The sequence below is a fragment of the Mixophyes fleayi genome, chromosome 7 (genome assembly GCF_038048845.1).
Source record: "Mixophyes fleayi isolate aMixFle1 chromosome 7, aMixFle1.hap1, whole genome shotgun sequence".
Classification (NCBI taxonomy): Eukaryota; Metazoa; Chordata; class Amphibia; order Anura; family Limnodynastidae; genus Mixophyes; species Mixophyes fleayi.
The window spans coordinates 79,411,603-79,435,259 of record NC_134408.1 but is presented as its reverse complement, the minus strand read 5'-3'; the positions used below and the strand labels follow the sequence as shown (position 1 = coordinate 79,435,259).

The following is a 23,657-nucleotide window of genomic DNA, read 5'->3' as shown; positions in this document are numbered from 1 at the left end:
GTTGAAAGTAAGGGACAGTCCGAATTTCTGCCCCGTCGTCATGGTAGATAAGGAAAGGTTTTCTGCAGGAAAGGGCACCAAGCTCTGACACTTGTCTAGCCGACGCAATGGCCAGCAAAAATTCCACCTTCCATGTCAGGAACCTAAGGTCCGCTGACTGTAAGGGTTCAATGGGGGATACTGGAGCATGGAGAGTACCAAATTCAGGTCCTAGGGTGCCGTGAGAGGAACAAAGAGAGGTTGAATGTGAAGAACCCCCGGCAAAAAAAGTACCAAAGTCCGGCAGGTCCGCCAGACGCATCTAGAAGAAGATAGAAAAGGCCAAGACCTGGACCTTTAAGGATCCCAGGCGAGCCCCACGTCAAAACAATTTTAGAGAATAGCCAGCAGCCAGGTCAAATGGAATTTATCTGTGTGGCGTGCCCGGCCCGAACACCATTTAATATAGGTGCACCAGATTCTATGGTAAATGGAAGCTAAGACAGGCTTCCTAGCCCACAACAGGATATTCACAACCCTGGAGGAAAATCCCTTGGACCACCAGAGGCTGGCTTCAACAGCCATGCTGTTAAAGTCAACCGAGGCAGGTCCTGATGCTGAAATGGACCCTGCAGGAGGAGGTCATTGCGTAGGGACAGACAAAGTCCTTGTCCTACTGGCATGAAGAGGATATCTGCATACCATACCCTGCATTGCCAATCCGGAGCCACCAGAATAACTGGGAGCCTCCCTTGTTTGACCCACCATAGGACTCGGGGAAGCATTGGAATGGGAGGGAAGAGATACCCCAACCGAGATTTCCAGTGCATTGTAATTATGTCCACTGACACCGGGTCTTGAGCAGAACCTGGGAACCCGCCAGTTGTGCCTGGATGCAATAAGTTGTGCCAGGAGTCCACACCTCTGGACCAGCATCTGAAATACCTCCAGATAGAGTGACCATTCCCCTGGCAATGCTGTGTGACGACTTAGGAAGTCGGTTTCCCAGTTTTGAATGTCTGGAATGAATACGGCTGACAGTGATGGGACGAACTGTTCCGCCCAAGAAAAAAATCTAGGCTGCTATGAGCATCGCCCTTGAACTGTTTGTCCCGCTGTGCTTGTTGACATCTGCCACGGCCGTGGCGTTGTCTGAATGTAGGCGGACCAGGGATCCCTGAATCAGGGACTGAGCCCCTCTGAGAGCCATCAACATGACCTTCAACTCTAGGATGTTTATTAGGAGGGAAGAGTCCTGTGCCGACCAAAGACCCTGAAGGCTCAGATAGAGTGCCACTGTGCCCCAGCCCTTTAGACTGGCGTCCATCATTATGATGATCCATGAGAATGGGACAAAAGGTCTGCCCATGCTCAGGTGTTCTCGGACCCTCCACCTGATAACCAGGCCTTGGGTACAAATGTGTCCTCTGGTGTTCCAAGCGGAGATTGAGACTGACCACTTCCTTAGAAGATCCCTCTGAAAGCATCTCGAATGAAACCCTTCCTAGGAAATTGTCTCGAAAATTGAGACCAACTTGCCGAATAGCTTCATGAAAAGGAGCATGGTGAACCGGTGACTGTCTTGGACCCTGCTCACCAAGTTCTGTACCGAACAAACATTGTCCTCTGAAAGGAAGATTTTCTGTATTTTGGTGTCCAAGATGAGACCTAAGAAAATCATCCTTTGGCCTAGTATTAACTAAGATTTCTGTAGATTTATAATCCAGCCATGTAGCTGCAGGATCTCGATGGTGAGGTCTAAATGATAATGCAGAAGCTAATCAGAGGGGGCCTTGATCAGCAGGTCGTCTAGGTAGAGTCCCTTAACTTTTTTTAAATAACACTTGATTTAATGGTCTGGACATGGATGAGCCCAGAGGTCTAAGGCGCGCCGTACTGCCAGAACCAGATCTTCGATGTCCTGGTTCCTGTTTCAGTCATCCAGGTCTAAGACCTGTGGAAAATCTAATTCTTCCAGTAGTTCCCCCTCCTCTTCCAATGATCTCTCCAAGTCAGAGACCGAGAGAAGAGGATGGGTCCATGATCCAGTTAATACTCTCACTGTCGTCCACCAATCAGGACAAACCTCTTTGCATTGATGGTGATACAATAAATATTTATAGGTATTTTTCTTTGACTTTTTGTTCTGCATATTTATATTTAGAAATATGAATAGAAGCAATTACATTTTTTTGATCTGATGAAGTCAAATAGGTTATGGGCCCAATATCCAATTCATTAGTATTTTTATTTTTTTAGTAAGTAAAACAATCTTTTTTTCTGCTCAGAAAGTGATTAATACACCTTATATTGCTCCCAAATGTAAAAACTAGATTTTGTGTTGCAGGAAAAGCTATTCCTAAAGCTCTCAAGGTGTGGAGGCCACACAATAGGACTTGCTTTTTATGTATTCTTTAAGCCGGCAGTGATCTCCTCTGAGCCATTTTTTTAAATTGGAAAGCCTTTTTACACCATGCAGGAATATTTCATACAGTAAAATGCATTTATACACATACAACATATTGAAATGTATAAATGTAGCACATATCCCTTACTTTAATCAGTTATTTAAGATGTAAATGAGGCTTCACTTAGTAGTATTGTAGGAGGGAAAAGGGTAATAACTAATTAAGTGGGTGGTTTAAAATGCAGAGTAGGTATGACTTAGAAGTGAGATTTTTACTTGCTAGTACATGCAATGCTAGGCAGCTCTCCCAAATGGTCATGCAAAGCATCTACACAGACATACTTCAAATAAGTGGTGTGGTTACATGCACTTGTATTAAAATATTAATATTTAGAAAAAAAACCAAAAACATACTTGCACTCACTTTTGCATTCACTGAGGGTTTTAGATTTATCTGCGAAAAAGTAAATGTTGCTGTTAGGTTGTTGTCTGTACACCCTCTAAAAAAAAAAAAAATATGAAGCACAATTATTGTTAAGCAATCATATACGCTGTATTATATATTCATAGAGGGAAAAAATACATTCAACATAAGTTGAACTCCATTTTATAAAAACTAAGATTGCTATATTAATGAACACCTTTTCATGAAGTGAACATATCCCTTGTTTACACTTTAATGTGCATTTGTGTAAGCAGACAAGTCTTTTAAAACATATATAAATGGATAATAAAAACAGGTTTACATTACAATGTGTTAAAGCTGTATAATTTATTTTATTCATTTATCTACTAAGCAGCTATGGAAAAGAAAATGGTGGGAGTCTGTTATACATGAGCACACTTTAGACACTAAATACATACTAGTCACATTTGTATATTAGGCACTGTAATTTTGCTATATAATATCTAAAATAAACCCGACTGCACATTTTGATTGGATTGTCTACCTTGACAAGGTGGCCTCATTAAGATGGCTACATCTACAACAGAGTACAAAACTCTCTCTGTGGCATCTGCCTACATGTTATAGATCATGCTGGTAATACTTAGCTGAAAGGTACCTTAATTAAATATGCATGAAATGGGGTGGGGTGATGGAGTCACAGCTTTCAAAGAGTTAAACAGAAAAAGGGGGATTTAGTCAACATACACAAATCTGTCAGATGTATGAAAAGGTGCAGTACATACTTAACATGCAGGACAAGAATACAGGAGCACACTTTAGACAGAAAACACATCTCTATAGGATTTAAATCATTTTCATATGCTGCATGAAGACCTGCAAAATGCAAATGCAGCAGAATTCGCAGATTTGTTGAATACCAGTACCAGGTGCCGTGAGTGTCACTAGACAAAAAACATACCTACAAGTTTTTTACAGAAAGAGCCCATGCGACCTCTCCTGAAAATTGTCAAAGGGACAGGACACACAAGCACTGGGTCCACACCCAGCTAATGCAAAGATGTTGTTCTGCATCTCCATTATTATAGAGCAATAAAGATCATTCTGCCATGCAATAATCTTCAATGCAGTAGCAGGATGTAGTCGATATGTTGATGTTTATGATGTCCGCACAGTTAAAATGTCAACATTTTGAAAAAAAAAGCTCATTTGTGCTGGGAGTTCTTAGGTGCTAGTCACATATGACGGTTTTTTATTTTGCCAAGCCAAGGATGTTTGGATTTGCTACAGATGAAGACCCTGGATCTAGGCGAGAAATAAAGAGGGTGAATGAGGGATGTTTTGTTGTGTTTTTGGTTGTTTTTTTTTACATTTATTGCAGCTTGTTTTATTTTGTTTTCATGTATTGCCATTTTAAATCAGGCAATTTATGTAGGCATTTTTAATGACGACTTTACAAACCTGTCCATGTTTTACATGTGGAACTGAGTAAAAGCAGTGGGTGTTAGCCTTTATAGCACCAAAGATCATTCAATGCAATTTGTCAGAACCATGCCCTAAATAAGTCTGAGTATTAGGCTGTGTACACATTACAGAAAATTTCTCCTGATGCGACATCTTTAACAACTTTACCAATGAGAGACAAAGAAAAAAAAAAAGATAGATCATTATGCAGATTTATGTGTACACACTATACACGTTTAACCTTCAGATCTGTGCCCTTAATCGGTCATACCAATCGGCGGAAAAGATTGCGACTCTGCACACTCCATAGAGATCTACGGACTCTGCTGGTCGTGAGTGCATACACATTGTAGAATTGGAACAACATTGTTCCATCGGTGAACGAGATTTTTAGTTCAGTTTAAAAATCAAATGAAACGATAATCGTTCATCGTTGAAGAGTACACATTAATGTACTTTCGGGCCAAACGGTCATTTGTCGTGTGATTTGCTCGATAATTAGCTCGATAATTGGCTGAACACCCTGTAGTGTGTACCCAGCCTAACTCTGGTCAGTAACTATGTGCGAGTGAGCCAGTGTATCGTAGTTACATTATTTTGTGACAGGCAAACCTTAAACAATTTTTAGCATACGACCAGCATTTGCATTTGGCAAAAGAGAAGCAACACCAATATTTGTGATGTTTGACATAATGCACTGTGATTTTCAGGAAACAGAGTATAATGCTTCTGTACAAACAAACTGGACATAAACAAACACATTAAAAAAATGATAACATTTCAATAGCTTACCAGAGCTTTCTTTAAACTGGATAGTTCATCAATAACTACTTTGTGCTCTCTAAACTGAAAAAAAAAAGAAAGATTTATTGGAATTTCCTTTACCCTGTGCTTTTCTCCCAGTGGCTGTGAATTACATATTATCAAGCACTATTAGATATTAAATGATACTTTACATTCCTGTAAAACTGTTCACATTTGTCTTTTTCTAAGAACAAAACAAAAAGGGTATTTGCATGATGCACTGAACTTCTAAAATTACAGTGTGACTTTCTGTCCATCTGCTAGACATTTTTTGCTTAATACATGTGCAAAGAATAACTAAACAAGCTCTAAATATTAAGATAATGTATATATGAACAATGCCATGTAAACATGCCACGCTGCCATTAAGTATTCTTAGTAAAAGCTCAAATTCGGCACATCCACCAACAGTTCAACTGCAGCCCAAGATGAATAAAGGTAATTCAGGTAAAACTGTTCATACACAATGCCGTTTGTTAATTTTGTATCAACATGTATTTAAAATAATCTTATGTAAAGTGCATAGCAAGCATAAACATACTATTTTCCATCCCCCTGAATAGTTAGGGTGCCTCCCTTGATGCCTCCACCCTATGCAAGAACACACATGCAATTTGTTTTTTTTGTGGGTATTAATCACTCAGGTGAAAAGAGTATCATCATCATTTATTTATAGAGCGCCACTAATTCCGCAGCGCTGTACAGAGAACTCATTCACATCAGTCCCTGCCCCATTGGAGCTTACAGTCTAAATTCCCTACTATAGACACACACTCACAGAGAGTCTCTAACTAAAAGTAGAGACAAGGGTATTTTTTCATCATTACATACATATGGTTATGGTCTCCACAGCTTGTAGCTCAGCTTTTTAAATTGCAGGGGCAAAGCACCCATGTGACAGGTCAGGGTTGTTCTCAAAGTGACTTTTAAAAAGATATATAAAGAAAGAAAACAGGGACAAAACAAATAAGTATTTCTTTCCTGACCTAGATACTTATTACGTATTGTGACTGGATCACTATTAAATAGCTTTTGGTAAAAATTTACTTAAAAGCAAATAGTGCAAGCCACTTATTAATGTAATTGCACGTGCACTTATTTTTTGATATTGTGAGATAGGAAATCGTTATTTCTGAGATCAGGGGAAGAAATTCGTCTCTTGTTTAACCTTGCTATAGGATATGCCTATTTCTGATGTATATATCAGTTCCAATGAGCCTTTGTTTACAAAGCCTCCTGTGTATTGTGATGTGGGAAACTAGCTTGTTTTTGGTTTTCGTTGTTCTGTGTGAATATGTATTCCGAACGGTCTGATGAAAGGCCACATGTTAATTAGATCTTTTGATGTGTGAAGGTCCAACATTGAAGGCAGGAACTTTTAATTAAGACTGGCTCCTGCACTCTGCATCTGAAAACCAGGTGTAGGACATCACAGCGTTTCTAGAATTTCACAGATAAATCTAAATATCGTTAGCTGTGCAATGCATGTAAAGTTATGTTTTGCCAAGCAGGGTTACATCCCGATTCTAAAAATAGACTATTTCTGAACTGTATAAAAAAGATGAGCTGTGTGAGCATGTAAGTGTTCTTCTGATTTCAACATCTGACTTGATCACTGGTACCTCAAACCAGTGTGAGCAAATAAACCATCTTGCTTCAAAGACCTACAGATTAGATCCTAAATCTAATTGGTCCTCCTGCTGTCTCTGAGGTTTGGACCCAAGCGTTTCCAGTACCACCCCTCTGCTGCTACCCAGCAGCCCTGGTCAATGTGATAGGCCAGGGGGGATCCATTAACAGCAACCCAGATCCATAGTAAGAGGTCTAGAGTTACCAGCCTGGGTACACCAGCAACGAGGTACACTAGCAGCGTCAGTTACCCAGAAGAAACGTGGTTCTGAGTGCCATAGAAGTAGCTCAGTGGTGGCAGCAGGCCCCTCCCACTGTGGCAGGAGGGGCGTATTCGTAATAACGAAAGGGGACGTTGGCAAAGTAAGCCCAGCCGGTTCCCAGCAACAACAGACAGGGTGGCATAGGCTGTCCATCCTGTCACACGTATTTTGACCCAACTACTTAAAAAACGGGACTGCTCCGTAATTATTTTGGAGGGGTGCCTTGAAAAAATTATGGAGACTCTAAGGGTGCCGAGAACTGCAAAAGTTTGGGAAACACTGGATGCTTTACACACACACACACACACACACACATTATATATATATATATATCTCCCATAGATTGTATGCTTGCGAGCAGGGTTCTCTTACCTCTCTGCCTGTATATACAGTCAAATCCATAAATATTGCAACATCGACACAATTCTCATAATTTGGGCTCTATACACCCCCACAATGGATTTGAAATGAAACAAACAAGATGTGCTTTAACTGCAGACTTTCAGCTTTAATTTGAGGGTATTTACATCCAAATCAGATGAACGGTGTAGGAATTACAACGGTTTCTATATGTGCCTCCCACTTTTTAAGGGACCAAAAGTAATGGGACAATCGACTCAAAAGCTATTTCATGGACATGTGTGGGCTATTCCCTCGTTATTTCATCATCAATTAAGCAGGTAAAAGGTCTGGAGTTGATTCTAGGTGTGACATTTGCATTTGGAATCTGTTGCCGTCGACTCTCAATATGAGATCCAAAGAGCTGTCACCATCAGTGAATCAAGCCATCATTAGGCTGAAAAATCCAAACAAACCAATCAGAGAGATAGCAAAAACATTAGGTGTGGCCAAATCAACTGTTTGGAACATTCTTAAAAAGAAAGAACGCACTGGAGAGCTCAGCAACACCAAAAGATCCGGAAGACCACGGAAAACAACTGTGGTGGATGACAGAATAATTTTTTCCCTGGTGAAGAAAAACCCCTTCACAACAGTTGGCCAAATCAAGAACACTCTCCAGGGAGGTAGGTGTATGTATATGTGTCAACAATCAAGAGAAGACTTCACAAGAGCGAATAAAGAGGGTTCACCACAAAATGTAAACCATTTGTGAGCTGCAAAAACAGGAAGACCAGATTAGTGTTTGGCAAACAACATCTAAAAAAGCCATTACAGTTCTGGAACAACATCCTATGGACAGATGAGACAAAGATCAACTTGTACCAGAGTGATGGGAAGAGAAGAGTATGGAGAAGGAAAGGAACTGCTCATGATCCAAAACATACCACCTCATCAGTGAAGCATGGTGGTGGTAGGGTCAATAATATTTATCTTTATTGAAGTTTTTAAGGCAGTTTCAACAGAGATTCACTAGAACAGATAAGTGGGTAACAAAACCACCTCATTAATACAAAATGCCATAATAACGCATTCAAAAAATTGTTATAATAGAAGAAGGAAAAGAGAAAAAAGGAAAAGGCAGAGACGGGGATAAAGGAAGGGAAGGGGGGCCATTGTTTCCTAGTACAGATTATGTAAATAAACAAATCAAGTCCTAGCAAGGAGAGTAGGTGAGAGAACTGGTTTGTTTAAATGATTACATTTAATCGGAGTCCTGGAATTCGAGCCATGGCCTCCAAATGGAGTAATATTCAGTAAATTTATCAGCAGATGAGAGTAAAAGCTCATCCATAACTCTATAAAACTCCAATCTCTGGAACCACTCCCAGACGGTTGGGGGGTTAGAAGATCTTCAGTGGGTTGGAATCACTGCTTTCGCAGCCGAAATCAAATAACGTAAAATGTTTTTTTTTTTAAACCTGGAAATTGGGTTGTCGATCTTGTTGAGAAGCCAGAAGGCGGGACTATCAGGAACCACATCTCCTAATATTTCAGCAGAGACCTCCATCACCTTGGAACAGAAAGGTCTAAATATCTCACAATCCCACCAGATATGCATAGTAGTGCTCCGGGCATTCTGGCATCTCCAACAGGAGTCAGAAACACCCTGGCAAAAGTTTGCTAGTTGGGCTGGGCACCTATACCATCTTGTTAGAACCTTGTAATGAGTTTCTATTATAGAGACACTAGCAGAACAAGCATGTGTGGTCTCAAAAATGGCTAACCAGTCTGCTTCATGGACCTGCTATCCCAGATCTTGCTGCCAAGCAGTGGTGAATTCTGGTAAGAAGCTAAAAAGGTTTTCTATAAGTAGTTTGTAGAGCAGGTGGGGAAGACAGCCATCTGCTAGACACCATGTTTCAAACGCTGTGAGGGCTCTAGTTATATCATTACGAGGTAATCCCGAGGTCAGGAAGTGCTTGATCTGGAGATCTCTCCAAATCTCCAATCCCAGAAGCTCCCACTTGGACTGGATCTCAAGAAAGGAGGACACACCTGTGGAATTTATCAGCTGGCCGACACGTGTAATCCAAGCACGCACCCATGTCTTAAAGGGGCCAGTTTTTACGCCCGGGGGGAAAAAGGATTATTAAATAAGGGGGTCAGTGGTGAAATAATAGAGGAGAGGTGTGGAAGGATCCAAAGTCTTGACCATACTAAAATGGTAGGACCAATTATGGGGTGTCTGATGATAGGTAGTTTGCTTAACCATGGAGTAAATAGAGGTGAGGAAGAAAGGTATGATCCTTCAATAACGATCCACTGCTTCTCACCATTAGCGTTTGACCACTCCAGGATCCTTCCCAATATCACCGCATTATGGTATGAGGGGAAGTGTGGAAGTTGGAGTCCCCCTATGTGTCTACGTCGATATAAAATGTCATGTTTGAAACGGGGCCTCTTTCCCCTCCAAACAAAGTCTCAACAATTTCTGTAGGTCATGAAACCATTTATTGGGTATGTGAATTGGAAGAGTCTGGAGCAGGTTAAGGATACGTGGGAGAATGTTCATTTTAATAATATTGATACGACCTATCCAGGAAAAGGCTTGTTCTGCCACTCTTTAAGATCCTTGCGAAGTTTAGCCAGGAGAGGACTAAAGTTAAGGTCGAAAAGTTGCGTCAGATCTTTAGAAATAAGTATACCCAGATATTTAATATGTGATGGGTGCCACTGGAATGCAAAAGCCTGCTGGAGCCCTTCAACCACACAAGGAGCTAAAGATAAGTTCAAAGCCACCGATTTTGAATAATTGATTTTAAATTTGGATAGAGAACCAAATCGTTGGAATTCTTTATCCAGATTGGGAATTGAAATGTTGGGTTGGTAACCACAGCTAGGAGATCATCTGCAAAAAGTGCTAATTTATATTCCACTTTACCCACTACCACTCCTGAAATGTCAAGGTTGGCTCTAATGGCCCTAGCCAGTGCTTCCATACAAAAGTACAAAAATCAATGGTGAGAGTGGACACCCCTGTCTGGTGCCATTTCCTATCAAGACTGGATCCGTTAATTTTTATACGAGCCGTAGGGGTACGGTAGAAAGCTAAAATCCGATTAAGGGCAATTGGTCCTAGGCCCATATGGGATAACATGCAGCCGAGAAATGACCAGTCAATTCGGTCAAAGGCCTTTTCGGCATCCGTGGATAACAACGTAGAGGGTGTATTAGAGCTCACTGCCGAATGGACCAGGTCGATAATCTTAGTTGTGCTATCTCTTGCTTCACGACCAGGAATGAATCCCACTTGGTCAGAGTGGACTATTCCCGGCAGGATGGGCTTCAAATGGTTAGCTATAAGTTTTGCGTATAGTTTAATGTCCACGTTAAGTAGGGAAATTGGCCGATAACTCGGGCACAGAGAAGGGTCCTTGCCATCTTTAGGTATTACTATGATGTGGGCTTCTAGGGATTGTGTGGAGAAAGGGGTGCTCTCAAACAGAGTTGAAGGCTGGCACTATCAAGGGTAGTAGCTTATGTTTGAAAGTCTCGTAGTAAGATATTGAAAAACCATCAGGGCCTGGGCTTTTACCTGAAGGTGTAAATTTTATTGCTTCAGCCAGTTCGTTGTTGGTAAATGGCTGTTCCAGCAAGGCTATGTCAACATTTGAGAGTGGGAAAGGCGATCTCCTGTAAGAAAGATAGTATCGAGGGACTTCTATTGGGAAAGTCTGTCCTAAACGTCTTGTCTGATATTTTGTAAAGTTGGGAGTAGAACGAGAGGAAAGCTGCCGCTGTGTCTGATGTAAGTTGGCTTTCTTTGCCTTTGTCATTTCTAACCATGGCTATGAATGATTTGGCCCTCTGGGCCCGGAAGGCCCTTGCCAATATTGAGCCGTGTTTGTTACCCCCATTGGAAGTATCGATTACGACATTTTCGAAAATCTAGTTTTATTCTATCATATAGAAGTGTATTCAAGGCAGTCCTGACTTTGGTCAATTCCCAAGAACTTCGGAGGACAAAGCAGCTTTGTGTCTGGCCTCTAAAGCGATACATTTTTTGAGAAGCTGGTCTTTCAAAGCTTCTTTCTGTTTTTTTTATAAATGAGCCTAGTTGGATCATTTTACCACGAAGGACACACTTATGTGCACTCCCAGATTGATACTGCAGAGACCTCCGGGGTATTATTGAATTCTATGTAGTCATCAAGGGCTTGTTCGGTTTGTGCTTTACAGTAGGAATCTTGTAAAAGGAGCTTGTTTAGTCTCCAAGAACAACCTTTAACCCTTGGTTGAGCTAAGTGTAGGGAAAAAGAGATAGGAGCATGATCTGACCAAGTTGCCTGACCTATAGATGTTGAATGAACAAGGGAGAGGTCTGTGTGAGAGAAATAGGTAGTCAATGCGGGAATAGACTCCATGTGGGTGGGAGAAAAAAGTGTAGTCTCTAACCGATGGGTGCTGTAGCCTCCACGTGTCGACCGGCTGAGAACCATGTAAAGTGCGCCTTACCTTCCCAGGCAGAGATCCACGAAACCTGGGTGCACTATTGGATGTGTTAAGATCAGGATGCAGAGACCAGTTGAGATCACCTCCCACCACCAAGATACCCTCTGCCAGTTCATCCACCTTCTCCAAAACCTTTTCCAGAAACATAGGTTGACTCTGATTTGGGGAATATAAATTGACAAAATAGTGTCTTGGAGTTTACACTTTATCATAAGGGCTCTCCCTTCTACAAGCCTAATTTTCTGCAAGATCGTAAATGAGAGTCTTTTAAAAAATAGGATGGCCACACCAAGAGTTTTGCCTGCGCTTTTGTTGCTAAAGTACGTATTTGAGTAATAGCGGTCCCGGAAGACTGGCGAGGACCCTTGTTTGAAATGCGTTTCCTGCACAAAAACATCAGCGCCTACCGTACGAAACTCACGTAAAGCACGAGAACGTTTCTCTGGAACATTTAGGCCTTTGGCGTTAACCAAAACTATTTTAAGGACGTCAGTCATGTGGGAAAGCTAAATTCAAGGAACGCTTTATTGAAGGCTGTCAATCTGGACCAAATGAGAAATAATCCCAGGAAACACTGATAGGTGGTTGAGGGGACAAAGAATAGAAAGGGAGAAAAGTTAGGAAAGGAAAAGAAGGCATATAGCAAAGAACTAACAAAACTTAACCCAAGAATATTGAAAAAAAACACTCCAGTAAGATGAGGGGAAAAAAAATCCACTCCCATCCTCTGGAATAAATTGTAATGTGGTGGGGGTCAACGGGGTAAAGTGACCAAGGTAACTGCTAGTATTCTAAGGGTTATTGAAATAACTAGGGAAGACTAGCTTCCGAACTTTAAAGGGCTGTTTAACTCTTAACCGAATATGGTAAAATAAACATGGAGAAATATATATATGGGGGGATAGGGGTCTACGGCACTGGGATCAACTGTAGACACCCGGGAAGCCTAAAACAGGTGAAGTGTTGATTGCTAGTAACTCGGGTGTGGTTACGATTCAGTTATCGAAAAACTACACAATTGGGGGAATGAGTGGAGTGATCTAGGATACCATTGAGTAAAAAGGATGTACTGAGTAAAACAGTACTGAGTAATGAGATTAAACACAGATAATTGGGATCGTCAATCTCAGGTTACTGGCTTAACCCTAGTGATCGTTTTTCTGAATTACAGGCTAAGCGAAGAAAACCTAACAACACAACCTGCTTACATGACAAAGCTATTCAACATCCGATATGGAAAGAGAGAAATATGCTAGTCAGAAGAGCAGGGAAAAATGAGAATCAGATAACGATGAAATAAGAATTCTCAGTATCACCGTCCACTTAAATCAGGTTTCGGGGTCATTCTGCGGAATTTGTCGTCGCTTTGCTGATTTCCCTGGATTTCTGGGCTTCTGCCAAGGTTCAGATGTCGCAGGATGAAGTCTCGCATTGTAATCTAGCTACTCTGGGAGATGTACATTTTGAATGCCTAGAGCAGAGCAAAAGAGGGTCAAATCTGATGGAGAGCGGACGGATTCTGTTCGCCCATTGAGTGCGACTTGGAGGCCAAACGGAAAGCTCCATCTGTATTTAATGCTCCGATTGCGAAGCGCATCTGTCAATGGCTTGAACATCCTACGGAGTTGGAAGGTGTTCCAGGAGAGATCTTGGAAGATTTCTATTTTTTGACCATCATAAATCGATTCCATCCAGGCCCCTTACTTTTTGAATGATCCCTTCCTTTTGTGTGTAGTAACAAAGATGACATATGACATCTCTCGGGTGGTCCAACTGGCCACCCCTTGGTTTTAGAGCCCTATGTGCTCTATCAAAGTGGATGTGTTCAAGTGGGTTATGGCCTAGAATCTTATTGAAGATCTTTGTGATGAACGGGACCAGATCTTGGAGGGATATGACCTCTGGCACACCACGGATCCTCAAATTGTTTCTGCGACCCCTGTTATCAAGGTCATCTATTCTGGTATTGAGTTGAAATTCCTGGGCTTGTCATTCCAAGACTTCCTGGAATCAGTCCCGACGTATTTCCGATTGCTTTCTGTGGCTTTCCAATATAGACAATCTAGAAGCTAGTTGGGCAAAGTCAGATTGAAGGTGAGCTACCTCTTTGCGGATTGTCTCGTGTAATCTATTTTCTAACATCTGAAAGTCCTTTTTTGTCGGGAGTTCCTCCTGTGTAGGAAGTGATTTTATTAGTTGAAGAATGGGGGCTAGGTCCTGTCCGTTCTGAGCAGCCATTTCAGCTGACGTCGTGTCAGCTGTAGAAAATGAAGAATCTGAAGCCGGTGAGTTTGAGGAGGAAGTCACTGGAGGAACAGTCGAGGCAATTATGGGTACTGGGTACTGAGGTTTTCAAGAATTGTCTAATATCAGAGCATTGTGGTGTCTCAGCAGGTTTCTCGGAATTTCGTTTTGGACCCTTCTTGTCTTTACCCATGTGTAGAACGTGGGGTGCCGTTGACAAACTGGAGATAACAGCCTTACTTTACATGAATGAAGCAGATTGTGGAGTCACCTGTGGTCACATCCCCCACAGAGGCCTAGGTAGCCACCAGGCCGGTACCGGAACTCATCTCATCAATAATATAGTGGGCAATCAGCGGAGTTATGACAGCATGAGCCAGGTATCTTTGAGAAAGTTCTGTTTATAGAAATTAAGGCAGTTACTAAATATTTTCCACCACCAGGTGGAGCCGTTGATACAGACAGGGCCTTACTATAGAATGATGGTTCCCTCTATCAACAGTAGGTGGAGTTATTCACTCCCAAGAACAATAATTGGCACCAATAGCATGGGGTAAAACTTTGACCAGATTTATATCAAATAAAGCTCCGTGTCATATGTCATCAGCATACAAAAGGTGTCCCAGAGTATATCTGCTGTGCAATATCTATTTTACTGCCACAGAAAGAGCTGAACGAGTTGGCAGCACTGGAAAATTAAATGTAGCAAATAGATGAGGAGCAAAATGATACAATGTTCTGGTTAAAAACAGGACCAATAGATTCTTCAAGTTGATCTCCTGAAAATTATACAAGCTTGCTGTGTTGTGCTGAAGCCAATACTAACGCTGAATAGAAAGACACAGCAAGGTATTCTGTCAACTATAATGAGATTCCACGAACAGACTGTGTACAAAGGTCACTCAGTTAATATGTATCAAGAGGATGTTACAATGTATCAACTTTTGATATAATTTGTTCACACTTGAAATGGAGCCGTTTGCTGGCTCCTTCTCTCTGCTGGAGCCGTGACCTTGACTTTCACCATCACCGCCAGAGAAGAAGCTGAAACTCCTCATATGTCCAGGATCCCACTGAGGCTGCGCTGCTTCTTTTTCTTTTCTTTTTCTTTGGAAAACAAGTTTTTCCAAAACATACCACCTCATCAGTGAAACATGTTGGTGGTAGTGTCATGGCGTGGGCATGTATGGCTGCCAATGGAACTGGTTCTCTTGTATTTATTGATGATGTGACTGCTGACAAAAGCAGCAGGATGAATTCTGAAGTGTTTCGGGCAATATTATCTGCTTATATTCAGTCAAATGCTTCAGAACTCATTGGATGGCGCTTCACAGTGCAGATGGACAATGACCCGAAGCATACTGCAAAAGCAACCAAAGAGTTTTTTAAGGCTAACAAGTGGAATGTTATGCAATGGCCAAGTCAATCACCTGACCTGAATCCGACTGAGCATGCATTTCACTTGATGAAGACAAAACTGAAGGGAAAATGCCCAAGAACAAGCAGGAACTGAAGACATTTGCAGTAGAGGCCTGCCAGAGCATCACCAGGGATGAAACCCAGCATCTGGCGATGTCTATGCGTTCCAGACTTCAGGCTGTAATTGACTGCAAAGGATTTGCAATAAAGTATTAAAAAGTGAAAGTTTGATGTAGGATTGTTTAGTTTGTCCCATTACTTTTGGTCCCTTAAAAAGTGGGAGGCTGTTGTAATTCCTACACTGTTCACCTGATTTGGATGCAAATACCCTCAAATTAAAGCTGAAAGTCTGCAGTTAAAGCACATCTTGTTTGTTTAATTTCAGATCCATTGTGGTGGTATAGAGCCCAAAATATGAGAATTGTGTCGATGTCCCAATATTTATGGACTTGACTGTATTACCCAGTATTGTTTTATTAATGTTTGTTCCCAATTGTAAAGCGCTGTGGAATTTGCTGGCACTATATAAATAAATGTTGATGATGATTATGATGATGATGATATATACACACACACGGATTGCCTGCTGATTTAATCACACAATATAATGATCACAAATAATTATGTTCCAGGGAGTTCATATGAATTATACCGCAAACAGTGGCTTACAACTTATGTTCTTCAATGGCTGTTTATAAAATACTTGATTATTTCTGAAAGGTATAATTTTCTTGGTTGAAATGTGTTGCTATTATAATTATATAAAATAATGAATTGTGACATTTGGAAGCTATAAATGAATGACATTTTATTGTGTGAAGTGTTCTTTTGATTATCTTTATACTACGAATTTTGGAATCACTAATAAATACTTTTATTTATGATCATGTTTTCTTGCATAAGTTTACAAGGCATTATGGGAGAAACTTCAACCTTCCTGCTACTGGTATGTAGTGTGTCCAAACCAACTTTGCACTTTACCTCCAGTGTGTACAATTGAGTTTGTAGTGTGCCAAGGGTCTGGTTATTATATATGTAATCTAAAGAGGTGCCATGTGCTTTGATTTGCTGATGTGTGCCACCAAGAGCCTTAGAGAGCAAGATGGAGGCATTGGTGTCAGGATGAAGGCCTAAATAAAAGATTACATTGATAAATACAAATGATCATGATTTCCTCTCAGATAAAAGTTGCTGTTTTGTTTTCTTTAAAACATTTGATCAATTAGCTAGGTGGGAGGTAATTAGGTTGATCAGACACTCTGGGCATCATTTAGAGTTGGACGCAATTTACACTAAAACCGTAAGTAAATTGCATTCCGTAATTTACACAAACCTTAAAGATCTTTAGATCAGTGCAACTTAGAATACTGTACAAATTGCACAAACACGCCTCTATCTGCCCTATGGGCCGGCGTGAAAGTGTATCATGCACAGCGCCCTGTAAAGCAGATCATTAAAAAAAAAAAAAAATTTGTTCCCCCCTCCCCCAAACAGCACAAGGGTTGGTTATGTTTGTTGTTAATTTTGTTTTTTAATACACCATGGTCTCTAGCATCAGCTGAAAGCACCCGCAAAAGATAGGTCTCTAGGAGATGTTTCTGCTTTCAACTCATAATAGCATATAAAGATCATGAACACGCCTTTACCTTGCTAGGCTCGCCCACTACCTTTCCCATTCCACCTCTCTAGTGCAGAGAGGCGCAACGGGGAGATCTTTCTTAGTTGGAGTGCAAACTGAGACGGAACTTTGGCCAAATGTGTTTTTTGCGCTGATCATAAGGACTTGCGTCCGACTCTAAATCAGGCCCTCTGTGAGAAAACCCAACTTAAAATATGCAGATCACAGATATCCACTGTCTTTGATCATTTATTCCACTTCCTAATTAGATTCCATTGGTGCAAATTATGCCACTTGTCTGTAATTTATACTCTGCATTCAATCCCTTTATTTTACATGTTTGGCATATGTATGTCAATTGTTTTTATAACCTGTAAGTATTATACTTTTTGTATAATCTAAAAATGTAATTAGTGCTGTCCTTATTGCTCTAAACAAATTCACTGCCTGTTCAGAAGAGTTAGACTGCTTGGCTGGATTAACCCTTTAGAAACCAGTGTGTGAAGTGTTAACTATTTTAGCTACCAGAGCACAGAGCGTGCACAATTGGGTAGTTGTCATAGGTTTGCTACGGGCCTTATACGTAGCTGGTGGCAGTTGCGGAGACGTGTAGAAGTGTGTGCCTGTGTTAGGCGAGTGTGAGTTTTAGGCTGGAATCCTGTGTGTTCCCTTACAGTAAGCTCAAGAGTGCAGTTTGTGACTGGTAAACATAGTTAGGAAAGGTTTCCTGACAAAATAGAGGTGATGTATTGTTTGATTGTGTGAATATATGGAGGGATATTAAATAAGGGAGTGGCGAGAGGCGGCTATTCTTAACAATTGGAATAGGAGCTGATGTTTGCGCCAGCATTTCTTGCTATGCATGATATTGCCACTCAACAAAACAACTTTATATATACACCACTCCTGAAATGGTGGCGATTGGGTCTCGTCTAATATTTTTAATAGGAAACACATAGGTTATAAAAACAGTCCTGATGTCCCCTCACTCATAAATCAAGTTAAACCCAGCAACATTTTAGGAGAAACATGATATTTCTGTTAATTTAAATAAAGATGTGGTACTAAAATGGTAGGATGCTGAACTTTGATTTAACCTTTACACTTTTGCAGAGTGCACTTATTCAGATATTTCCACCTTTCTGCACACTTGGGACCTACTAAAAGGATGATCACAGAAAGGGATGATCAGGATGATTACCTGCAGTTCACCTCCACAACACTGGGTGTCAGAACCTTGCACACTACAAGAAACGTACAGCTTTTGACTATAGAACAGAATAAACTAAAAACACTGAATTACAGTATAAAGTACATTATCTCATATATATATTTTTTTTTTTCAGAGGAGTCGGTCATGTCTGGCACAGGCATATTATAACAAAAAGTGTAGCTAATCTGTATTTATAACACTCCTTAGTGTGTAATATACTGTAGTGATATATTATTCGTAAATTGAAATAAAAAAGCTTTTTTTTTTATATAAAGTGGGATGATCACGTTTTAAGCATAGATATGTACACCGTGGAGTGTTTTCTATGTGTTTCCAGTGGGAAGATGGCTATATATTTTTTATTTATATGGGATGATCACGTTTTAGGCATAGATAATGTACACTGCGGACTGTTTTCTATGGGCCAGATTCATTAGGGCAAGCATTCTGAGCGCAACCCCTGCTCGGAATTTGACGCCCATATTTAGGCTTTGCAAACACCCGAATGCATCAACCCACAGATCTCAAGATCCGTGTCCTGAATTTGGGCGCAGGTCTGCTGCAGAACACAGGCACTGAAGGTACATATATACCCGTCAGCGCCTGCTGAGCTGGCAGATTGGATGGCATCACAGCCACCTGATCCACCTGCTCTTTACTATGCAAGAAATATATTTAAAAAAAAAAAAAAAAAAAAAAAAAAGTTTGGGGTCCCCCTCTCCTAATGCTATTAAGCCTAGTGCTGGTTTCCTTGAAATCGGGGGAACAAAATGCATGGGTTTCCCCTTTTTCCATCGAAAAAGGGGGAACCAGCCAGGGTTGTTGCACTATAACAAGGGTTCATGCGACAGGGCATGGCAGGGCAGGACATTACTGCCATAATGTCAAACCAACCCCAGGCTGTTCACAACAGGACTGGATTCCTTATAGAGTGGGGCCCGCAAACATTTGTGCTTGTTTCCCCCCTAGTGAGACCCAGCCCCGTGCTGAACGCACTAGGGCTCTTCCTACACCCCTGGGGCGGTGGGTGTAGAATAATGAAGTGGTATAAAGAAAAGAGTGTAAAGCACCATTTTAGTTTGTGGAACTTCAAGTCCCAGCCAGCCAGAGCTGCCATTAACAAATTTGACATGCATTGTAGAAGTACAAGCACCAGCATACTTATGACAGACAGGGCATGCTGGCACTTGGAAGACCACAAGTGTCGGCATGCCCTGACATCCAGGGCTTGCTGAGCCACATGGTGCCAGAAAAAATTAAAAATAAAACTCACAACCCTCTTTCAAACCAAATTAATTTAATAAAAATGATAAAACCCCTACAATAAAATCACACCATTCTCCTAATAACCACATATATTGATTAAAAATAATAACACTCCATATACTTACCATCTGATGCCTTCATCTGTAAGGGATCCAAGCTTGTAAGCCATTACTCCAATAGGCTTGAAAAAAAAACCCATACCAAAAACCATTATATTTTTGCTGTCCAAAAACAAAACAAAAAAAAACAACGTATTTTTCGCTCCATAAGACGCACCTAGTTTTTAAAGGAGGAAAACAGGAAAAAAAGTATTCTGAACCAAATAGTGTAATAAAATATTTAATAAACTCTTCACTCACACAAAATACACTGGCCTCACACTATATTAACACACTGATCCCCACTCTTAGACACACATGCTATGTTAGCACACTGGCACACACACTATAGCCTCCAGCACACACACACACACAAACTATAGCCTCTAGCACACACACAATATTGACTTTTTTCCCCATAACTTACCTTATTCCCTCCGCGCGATATCTTCGGCACTTCTCACATGGGGCGGCACCTGTCATGTGGTGCACGTCCCATGTGATAGCTAGATCCTCACAGATAGGCGGGGGGGTCGGACGGATCAGGAGGATGCGCAGCCAGTATGAAAGGTGGCTGGTCCCGGAGGCGGGGCCAGCCACCGCTCAGTCCACTGACCACCGGGACCCGCTTCTCCACGCTGCCACCATGGAACTGTAAGTTTTCCACCTGGACTCGCTCTCCTTCTTTCTTGCTCTGATCTGGCTTGCAGTATTCGCTCCAAAAGACACACACACTTTTTTCGGGGAAAAAGTGCATCTTATGGAGCGAAAAATACGGGGTGTATGGGTGTGTATATATATTTTATTTTTTATTTTTTTTATTTTACACACACATATACTGTGTAGCGTTTGTATGTTCTCCCCGTGTTTGCGTGGGTTTCCTCCAGGTGCTCCGGTTTCCTCAAACACTCCAAAAACATACTGGTAGGTTAATTGGCTGTTGACCAAAAAAACAAAAATTGACCCTAGTCTGTGTGTGTTATGGAATTAAGACTATAAGCCCCAATGGGGCAGGGACTGATGTGAGCGAGTTCTCTGTACAGCGCTGCAGAATTAGTGGCGCTATATAAACTGATAACGAATATACATACACATATATATTTATATATATACACACACACGTTAACCCGTGCATGATACTCATGCATTCTAGTCAAATCAAGCTACTTAAGGTGTTAAAAAGGTTCTCGTCATGCATTTGGGTCTAGCCCAGGCCTCCTCAGGGAAAGAGCGTTACTTCCCGACGCAAGCGCCTTTTTTTAACGTGGTTTTGTCCACGTCACCACCTCATCATTTTTCTCCATCACCTGATCCTTCATCTTTATCGCCACATCTATCCAGACACAGGGATCTCTCTCAGCGGTCCCGAGTATCACACTCCTCTCGCTCTGTCACCCCTGGCAACCACTCCCAACTGTCACTTCTCCTTCAAGAAATATATATATATATATATATAATTTTTTTAAAATCTTTATTAACACTTTTAACAATTAACAAATTAAAAACATCTTAGTATACCAAATTTCAGCCCTTTCTGAGTTTTTTTTTTCCACACACACTAAGAATTTAGTAGGTCAGTGGCGCTGCAGCTTGGGTTTTTTTTTTTCACACACAGACTAACACACGCCACTAGGCTTATATATATATATATATATATATATATATATATATATATATATATATATATATCGCTAGATATATCTATATATATGTATATTAATGTGCTTGAAAACAAACTCCTTTACCAAGTCACAACGACCTTAGACTGTATCAGCAGGATCCGGCTTAACAGAACAATAAACTGTTAACAATGGCCGCACTATGGTCTTCTACTGAAGACCATCTGCTGCAGAATGAAATATAAACAGACCCAAGGTCTATTTACACTGTATGTGGATTTCACACGCTGTCAGAGGGAAACATCTTTCCCATGCCTCCCAGAGCAGGACATCAAAAACTTGGCAAGTATGCACTAGGTTTAATAGCATTAGGAGGGGGGGGGACCCCAAGCTTTTTGTTTTTTCTTCATTTTTTTTAAAATGTATTTCTTACAAAGTAAAGAGTCGTCCGGACCACTGACTCGGCAGGCGATGACAGATATGTACCTGCTCTGCTTGTGTACTACAGCAGCCCTGTGCCCAAATTCAACGAGCCAAGGACCTTGAGATCTGTGGCTAGAGAATTCAGGCGCATGCAAAGCCTAAATACGGGCATCAAATTCAGAGCACAGGTTGCGCTCAGAATGTGTGTCCTAATGAATCAAGCCCATAGAAAATAGTCCACAGTGTACATATCTACGCTTAAAAGGCCTTCATTTCACATAAACAAAAATTATAAAGCCGTTTTGCTAGAATAAATCAATGCATGTAAATTTATTTGTAATCATTACATTTTATTACGTTATCGTTTTTATCAACAGGAATGTATATTAAAGTGGAATTCATACTTTATTAAAATTATAATTATTTTCAATTTATTAAAGTATGATAAGTTGCTTATTCTCTATTGAAAGCAATGGGTGAAAGAAAAGTTAGTGCTAACTAATGGCAGAAAGTGTAACTGCAGGCAATCATTTCGATCATCCTTTTGTGTGATCATCCATTTAGTACATCCCTGCACACTTTTAGTTTGCATCGGTGTCTCCTGAGAGCGGAGAACCAGCTTATCTAACGAGTGCACATTCAGTGCAACTCGCATATAACTCCCATTGACATTTTCAGATTCAGAGTTCAGTTGCTTCAGGGTTATTTACACCTCTTTATCGTGTCCGTTAATTGCAAGCTGGAGTATATATTACAACGTTATTAAAGCATAATGCATCAATGAGGACAAATTCATCACTCTCACCTTTACAATAAATTCTTCTTTCTGTTTGTCTGTCCAGCTTCGGCAATCCTCTTTAGCTCTATCAATAGTTTCTGACATATTCACGGCATATAAGAAAATGCAGCCAATAAATCCATATGAACAACAATCGCTAATAGTATCTAGAATCTAGATCCTATTCTTGAGTGGACTCACGTGTCCAAGCACGTAATCATCGCCTATTACATAGACACCAATATCAGGCGCAGATAGTCCCGAAATACTTCCGGGCTAATTTGTTCTAAAATCCTTTGTGATTGGCTGCCTAGAAACGGACACTGACATTCCAGGCAGAAGTGACGCGTACTCCCTGCTAATATGTCATGTGATCATGTGCTATGTTTTCCCCTGGCACACACTCACTCTTAAGTGTACTGTGTTTGGTTTTTCCCAAGTAATATCGTTCTTGTTACATTAACCTATTTTGTTCCACTAAAGAATATCATTTTGTATGTTATTTCTCTCACATGCTTTTTGTTATAGTTAAAGACAAACTTTCCATTTTGAAAATTTATTTTATAGTATGATCGATGTGAATGACAGCTTTGCTTGTCACGAACATTTTAAATTCGAAAACTGGCTTAGATTTTTTTTAATTGGCACTGAAAATTGACGGGATGTACGAAAAGTATGATTACAGAAAGGGATGATCAGGATGATTACCTGCAGTTCACCTCCACAACACTGGGTGTCAGAATTTTGCACACTACAAGAAACATACAGGTTTTAACTATAAATCAGAAAAAAACCTCTGAATTACAGTATGAAGTACAGGAGGAGTCTATTGTGTGTGGACTAGGCATACTATAATAAAATAATATAGCTAATTTGTATTTATAACAATTCTTAGTGTGTAGTATTATACTGTAGTGATGTATTATTTGTAAATTGTATAAAATAATGGTTTTATATTTACGTTGGATGATCACGTTTTAAGCATAGATATGTACACCTTGGAGTGTTTGGGAGTGGTACGATGGCTATATGGGAAGCACGGTGGCTAAGTGGTTAGCACTTCTGCCTTACAGCACTGGGGTCATGAGTTCAATTCCCGACTATGGCCTTATCTGTGAGGAGTTTGTATGTTCTCCCTGTGTTTGCGTGGGTTTCCTCTCACACTCCAAAAAC

General features: G+C 40.7%; 1 protein-coding gene across 6 annotated transcripts in view; it reads right to left on the bottom strand.

Moving 5' to 3' along the window:
* The window catches only part of LOC142097833 (asparagine synthetase domain-containing protein 1-like), a 38,990-nt gene extending 16,221 nt beyond the window's left edge, over nt 1-22,769 (bottom strand). Inside the window, exons 1-3 of one of the 6 annotated variants that reach the window (XM_075180026.1) lie at nt 22,512-22,769; nt 5,049-5,102; nt 2,801-2,886 (exon numbers count right to left, since the gene is read on the bottom strand). In XM_075180026.1, the coding sequence (XP_075036127.1) occupies nt 2,801-2,886; nt 5,049-5,102; nt 22,512-22,589 (218 nt within the window). In that variant the 5' untranslated portion in view covers nt 22,590-22,769. The remainder of the gene's footprint in view (nt 1-2,800; nt 2,887-5,048; nt 5,103-22,511) is intronic. The other 5 variants (XM_075180021.1, XM_075180020.1, XM_075180024.1 and 2 more) reach the window with 5 other exon arrangements.
* Between the last annotated feature and the right edge of the window lie 888 nt (nt 22,770-23,657).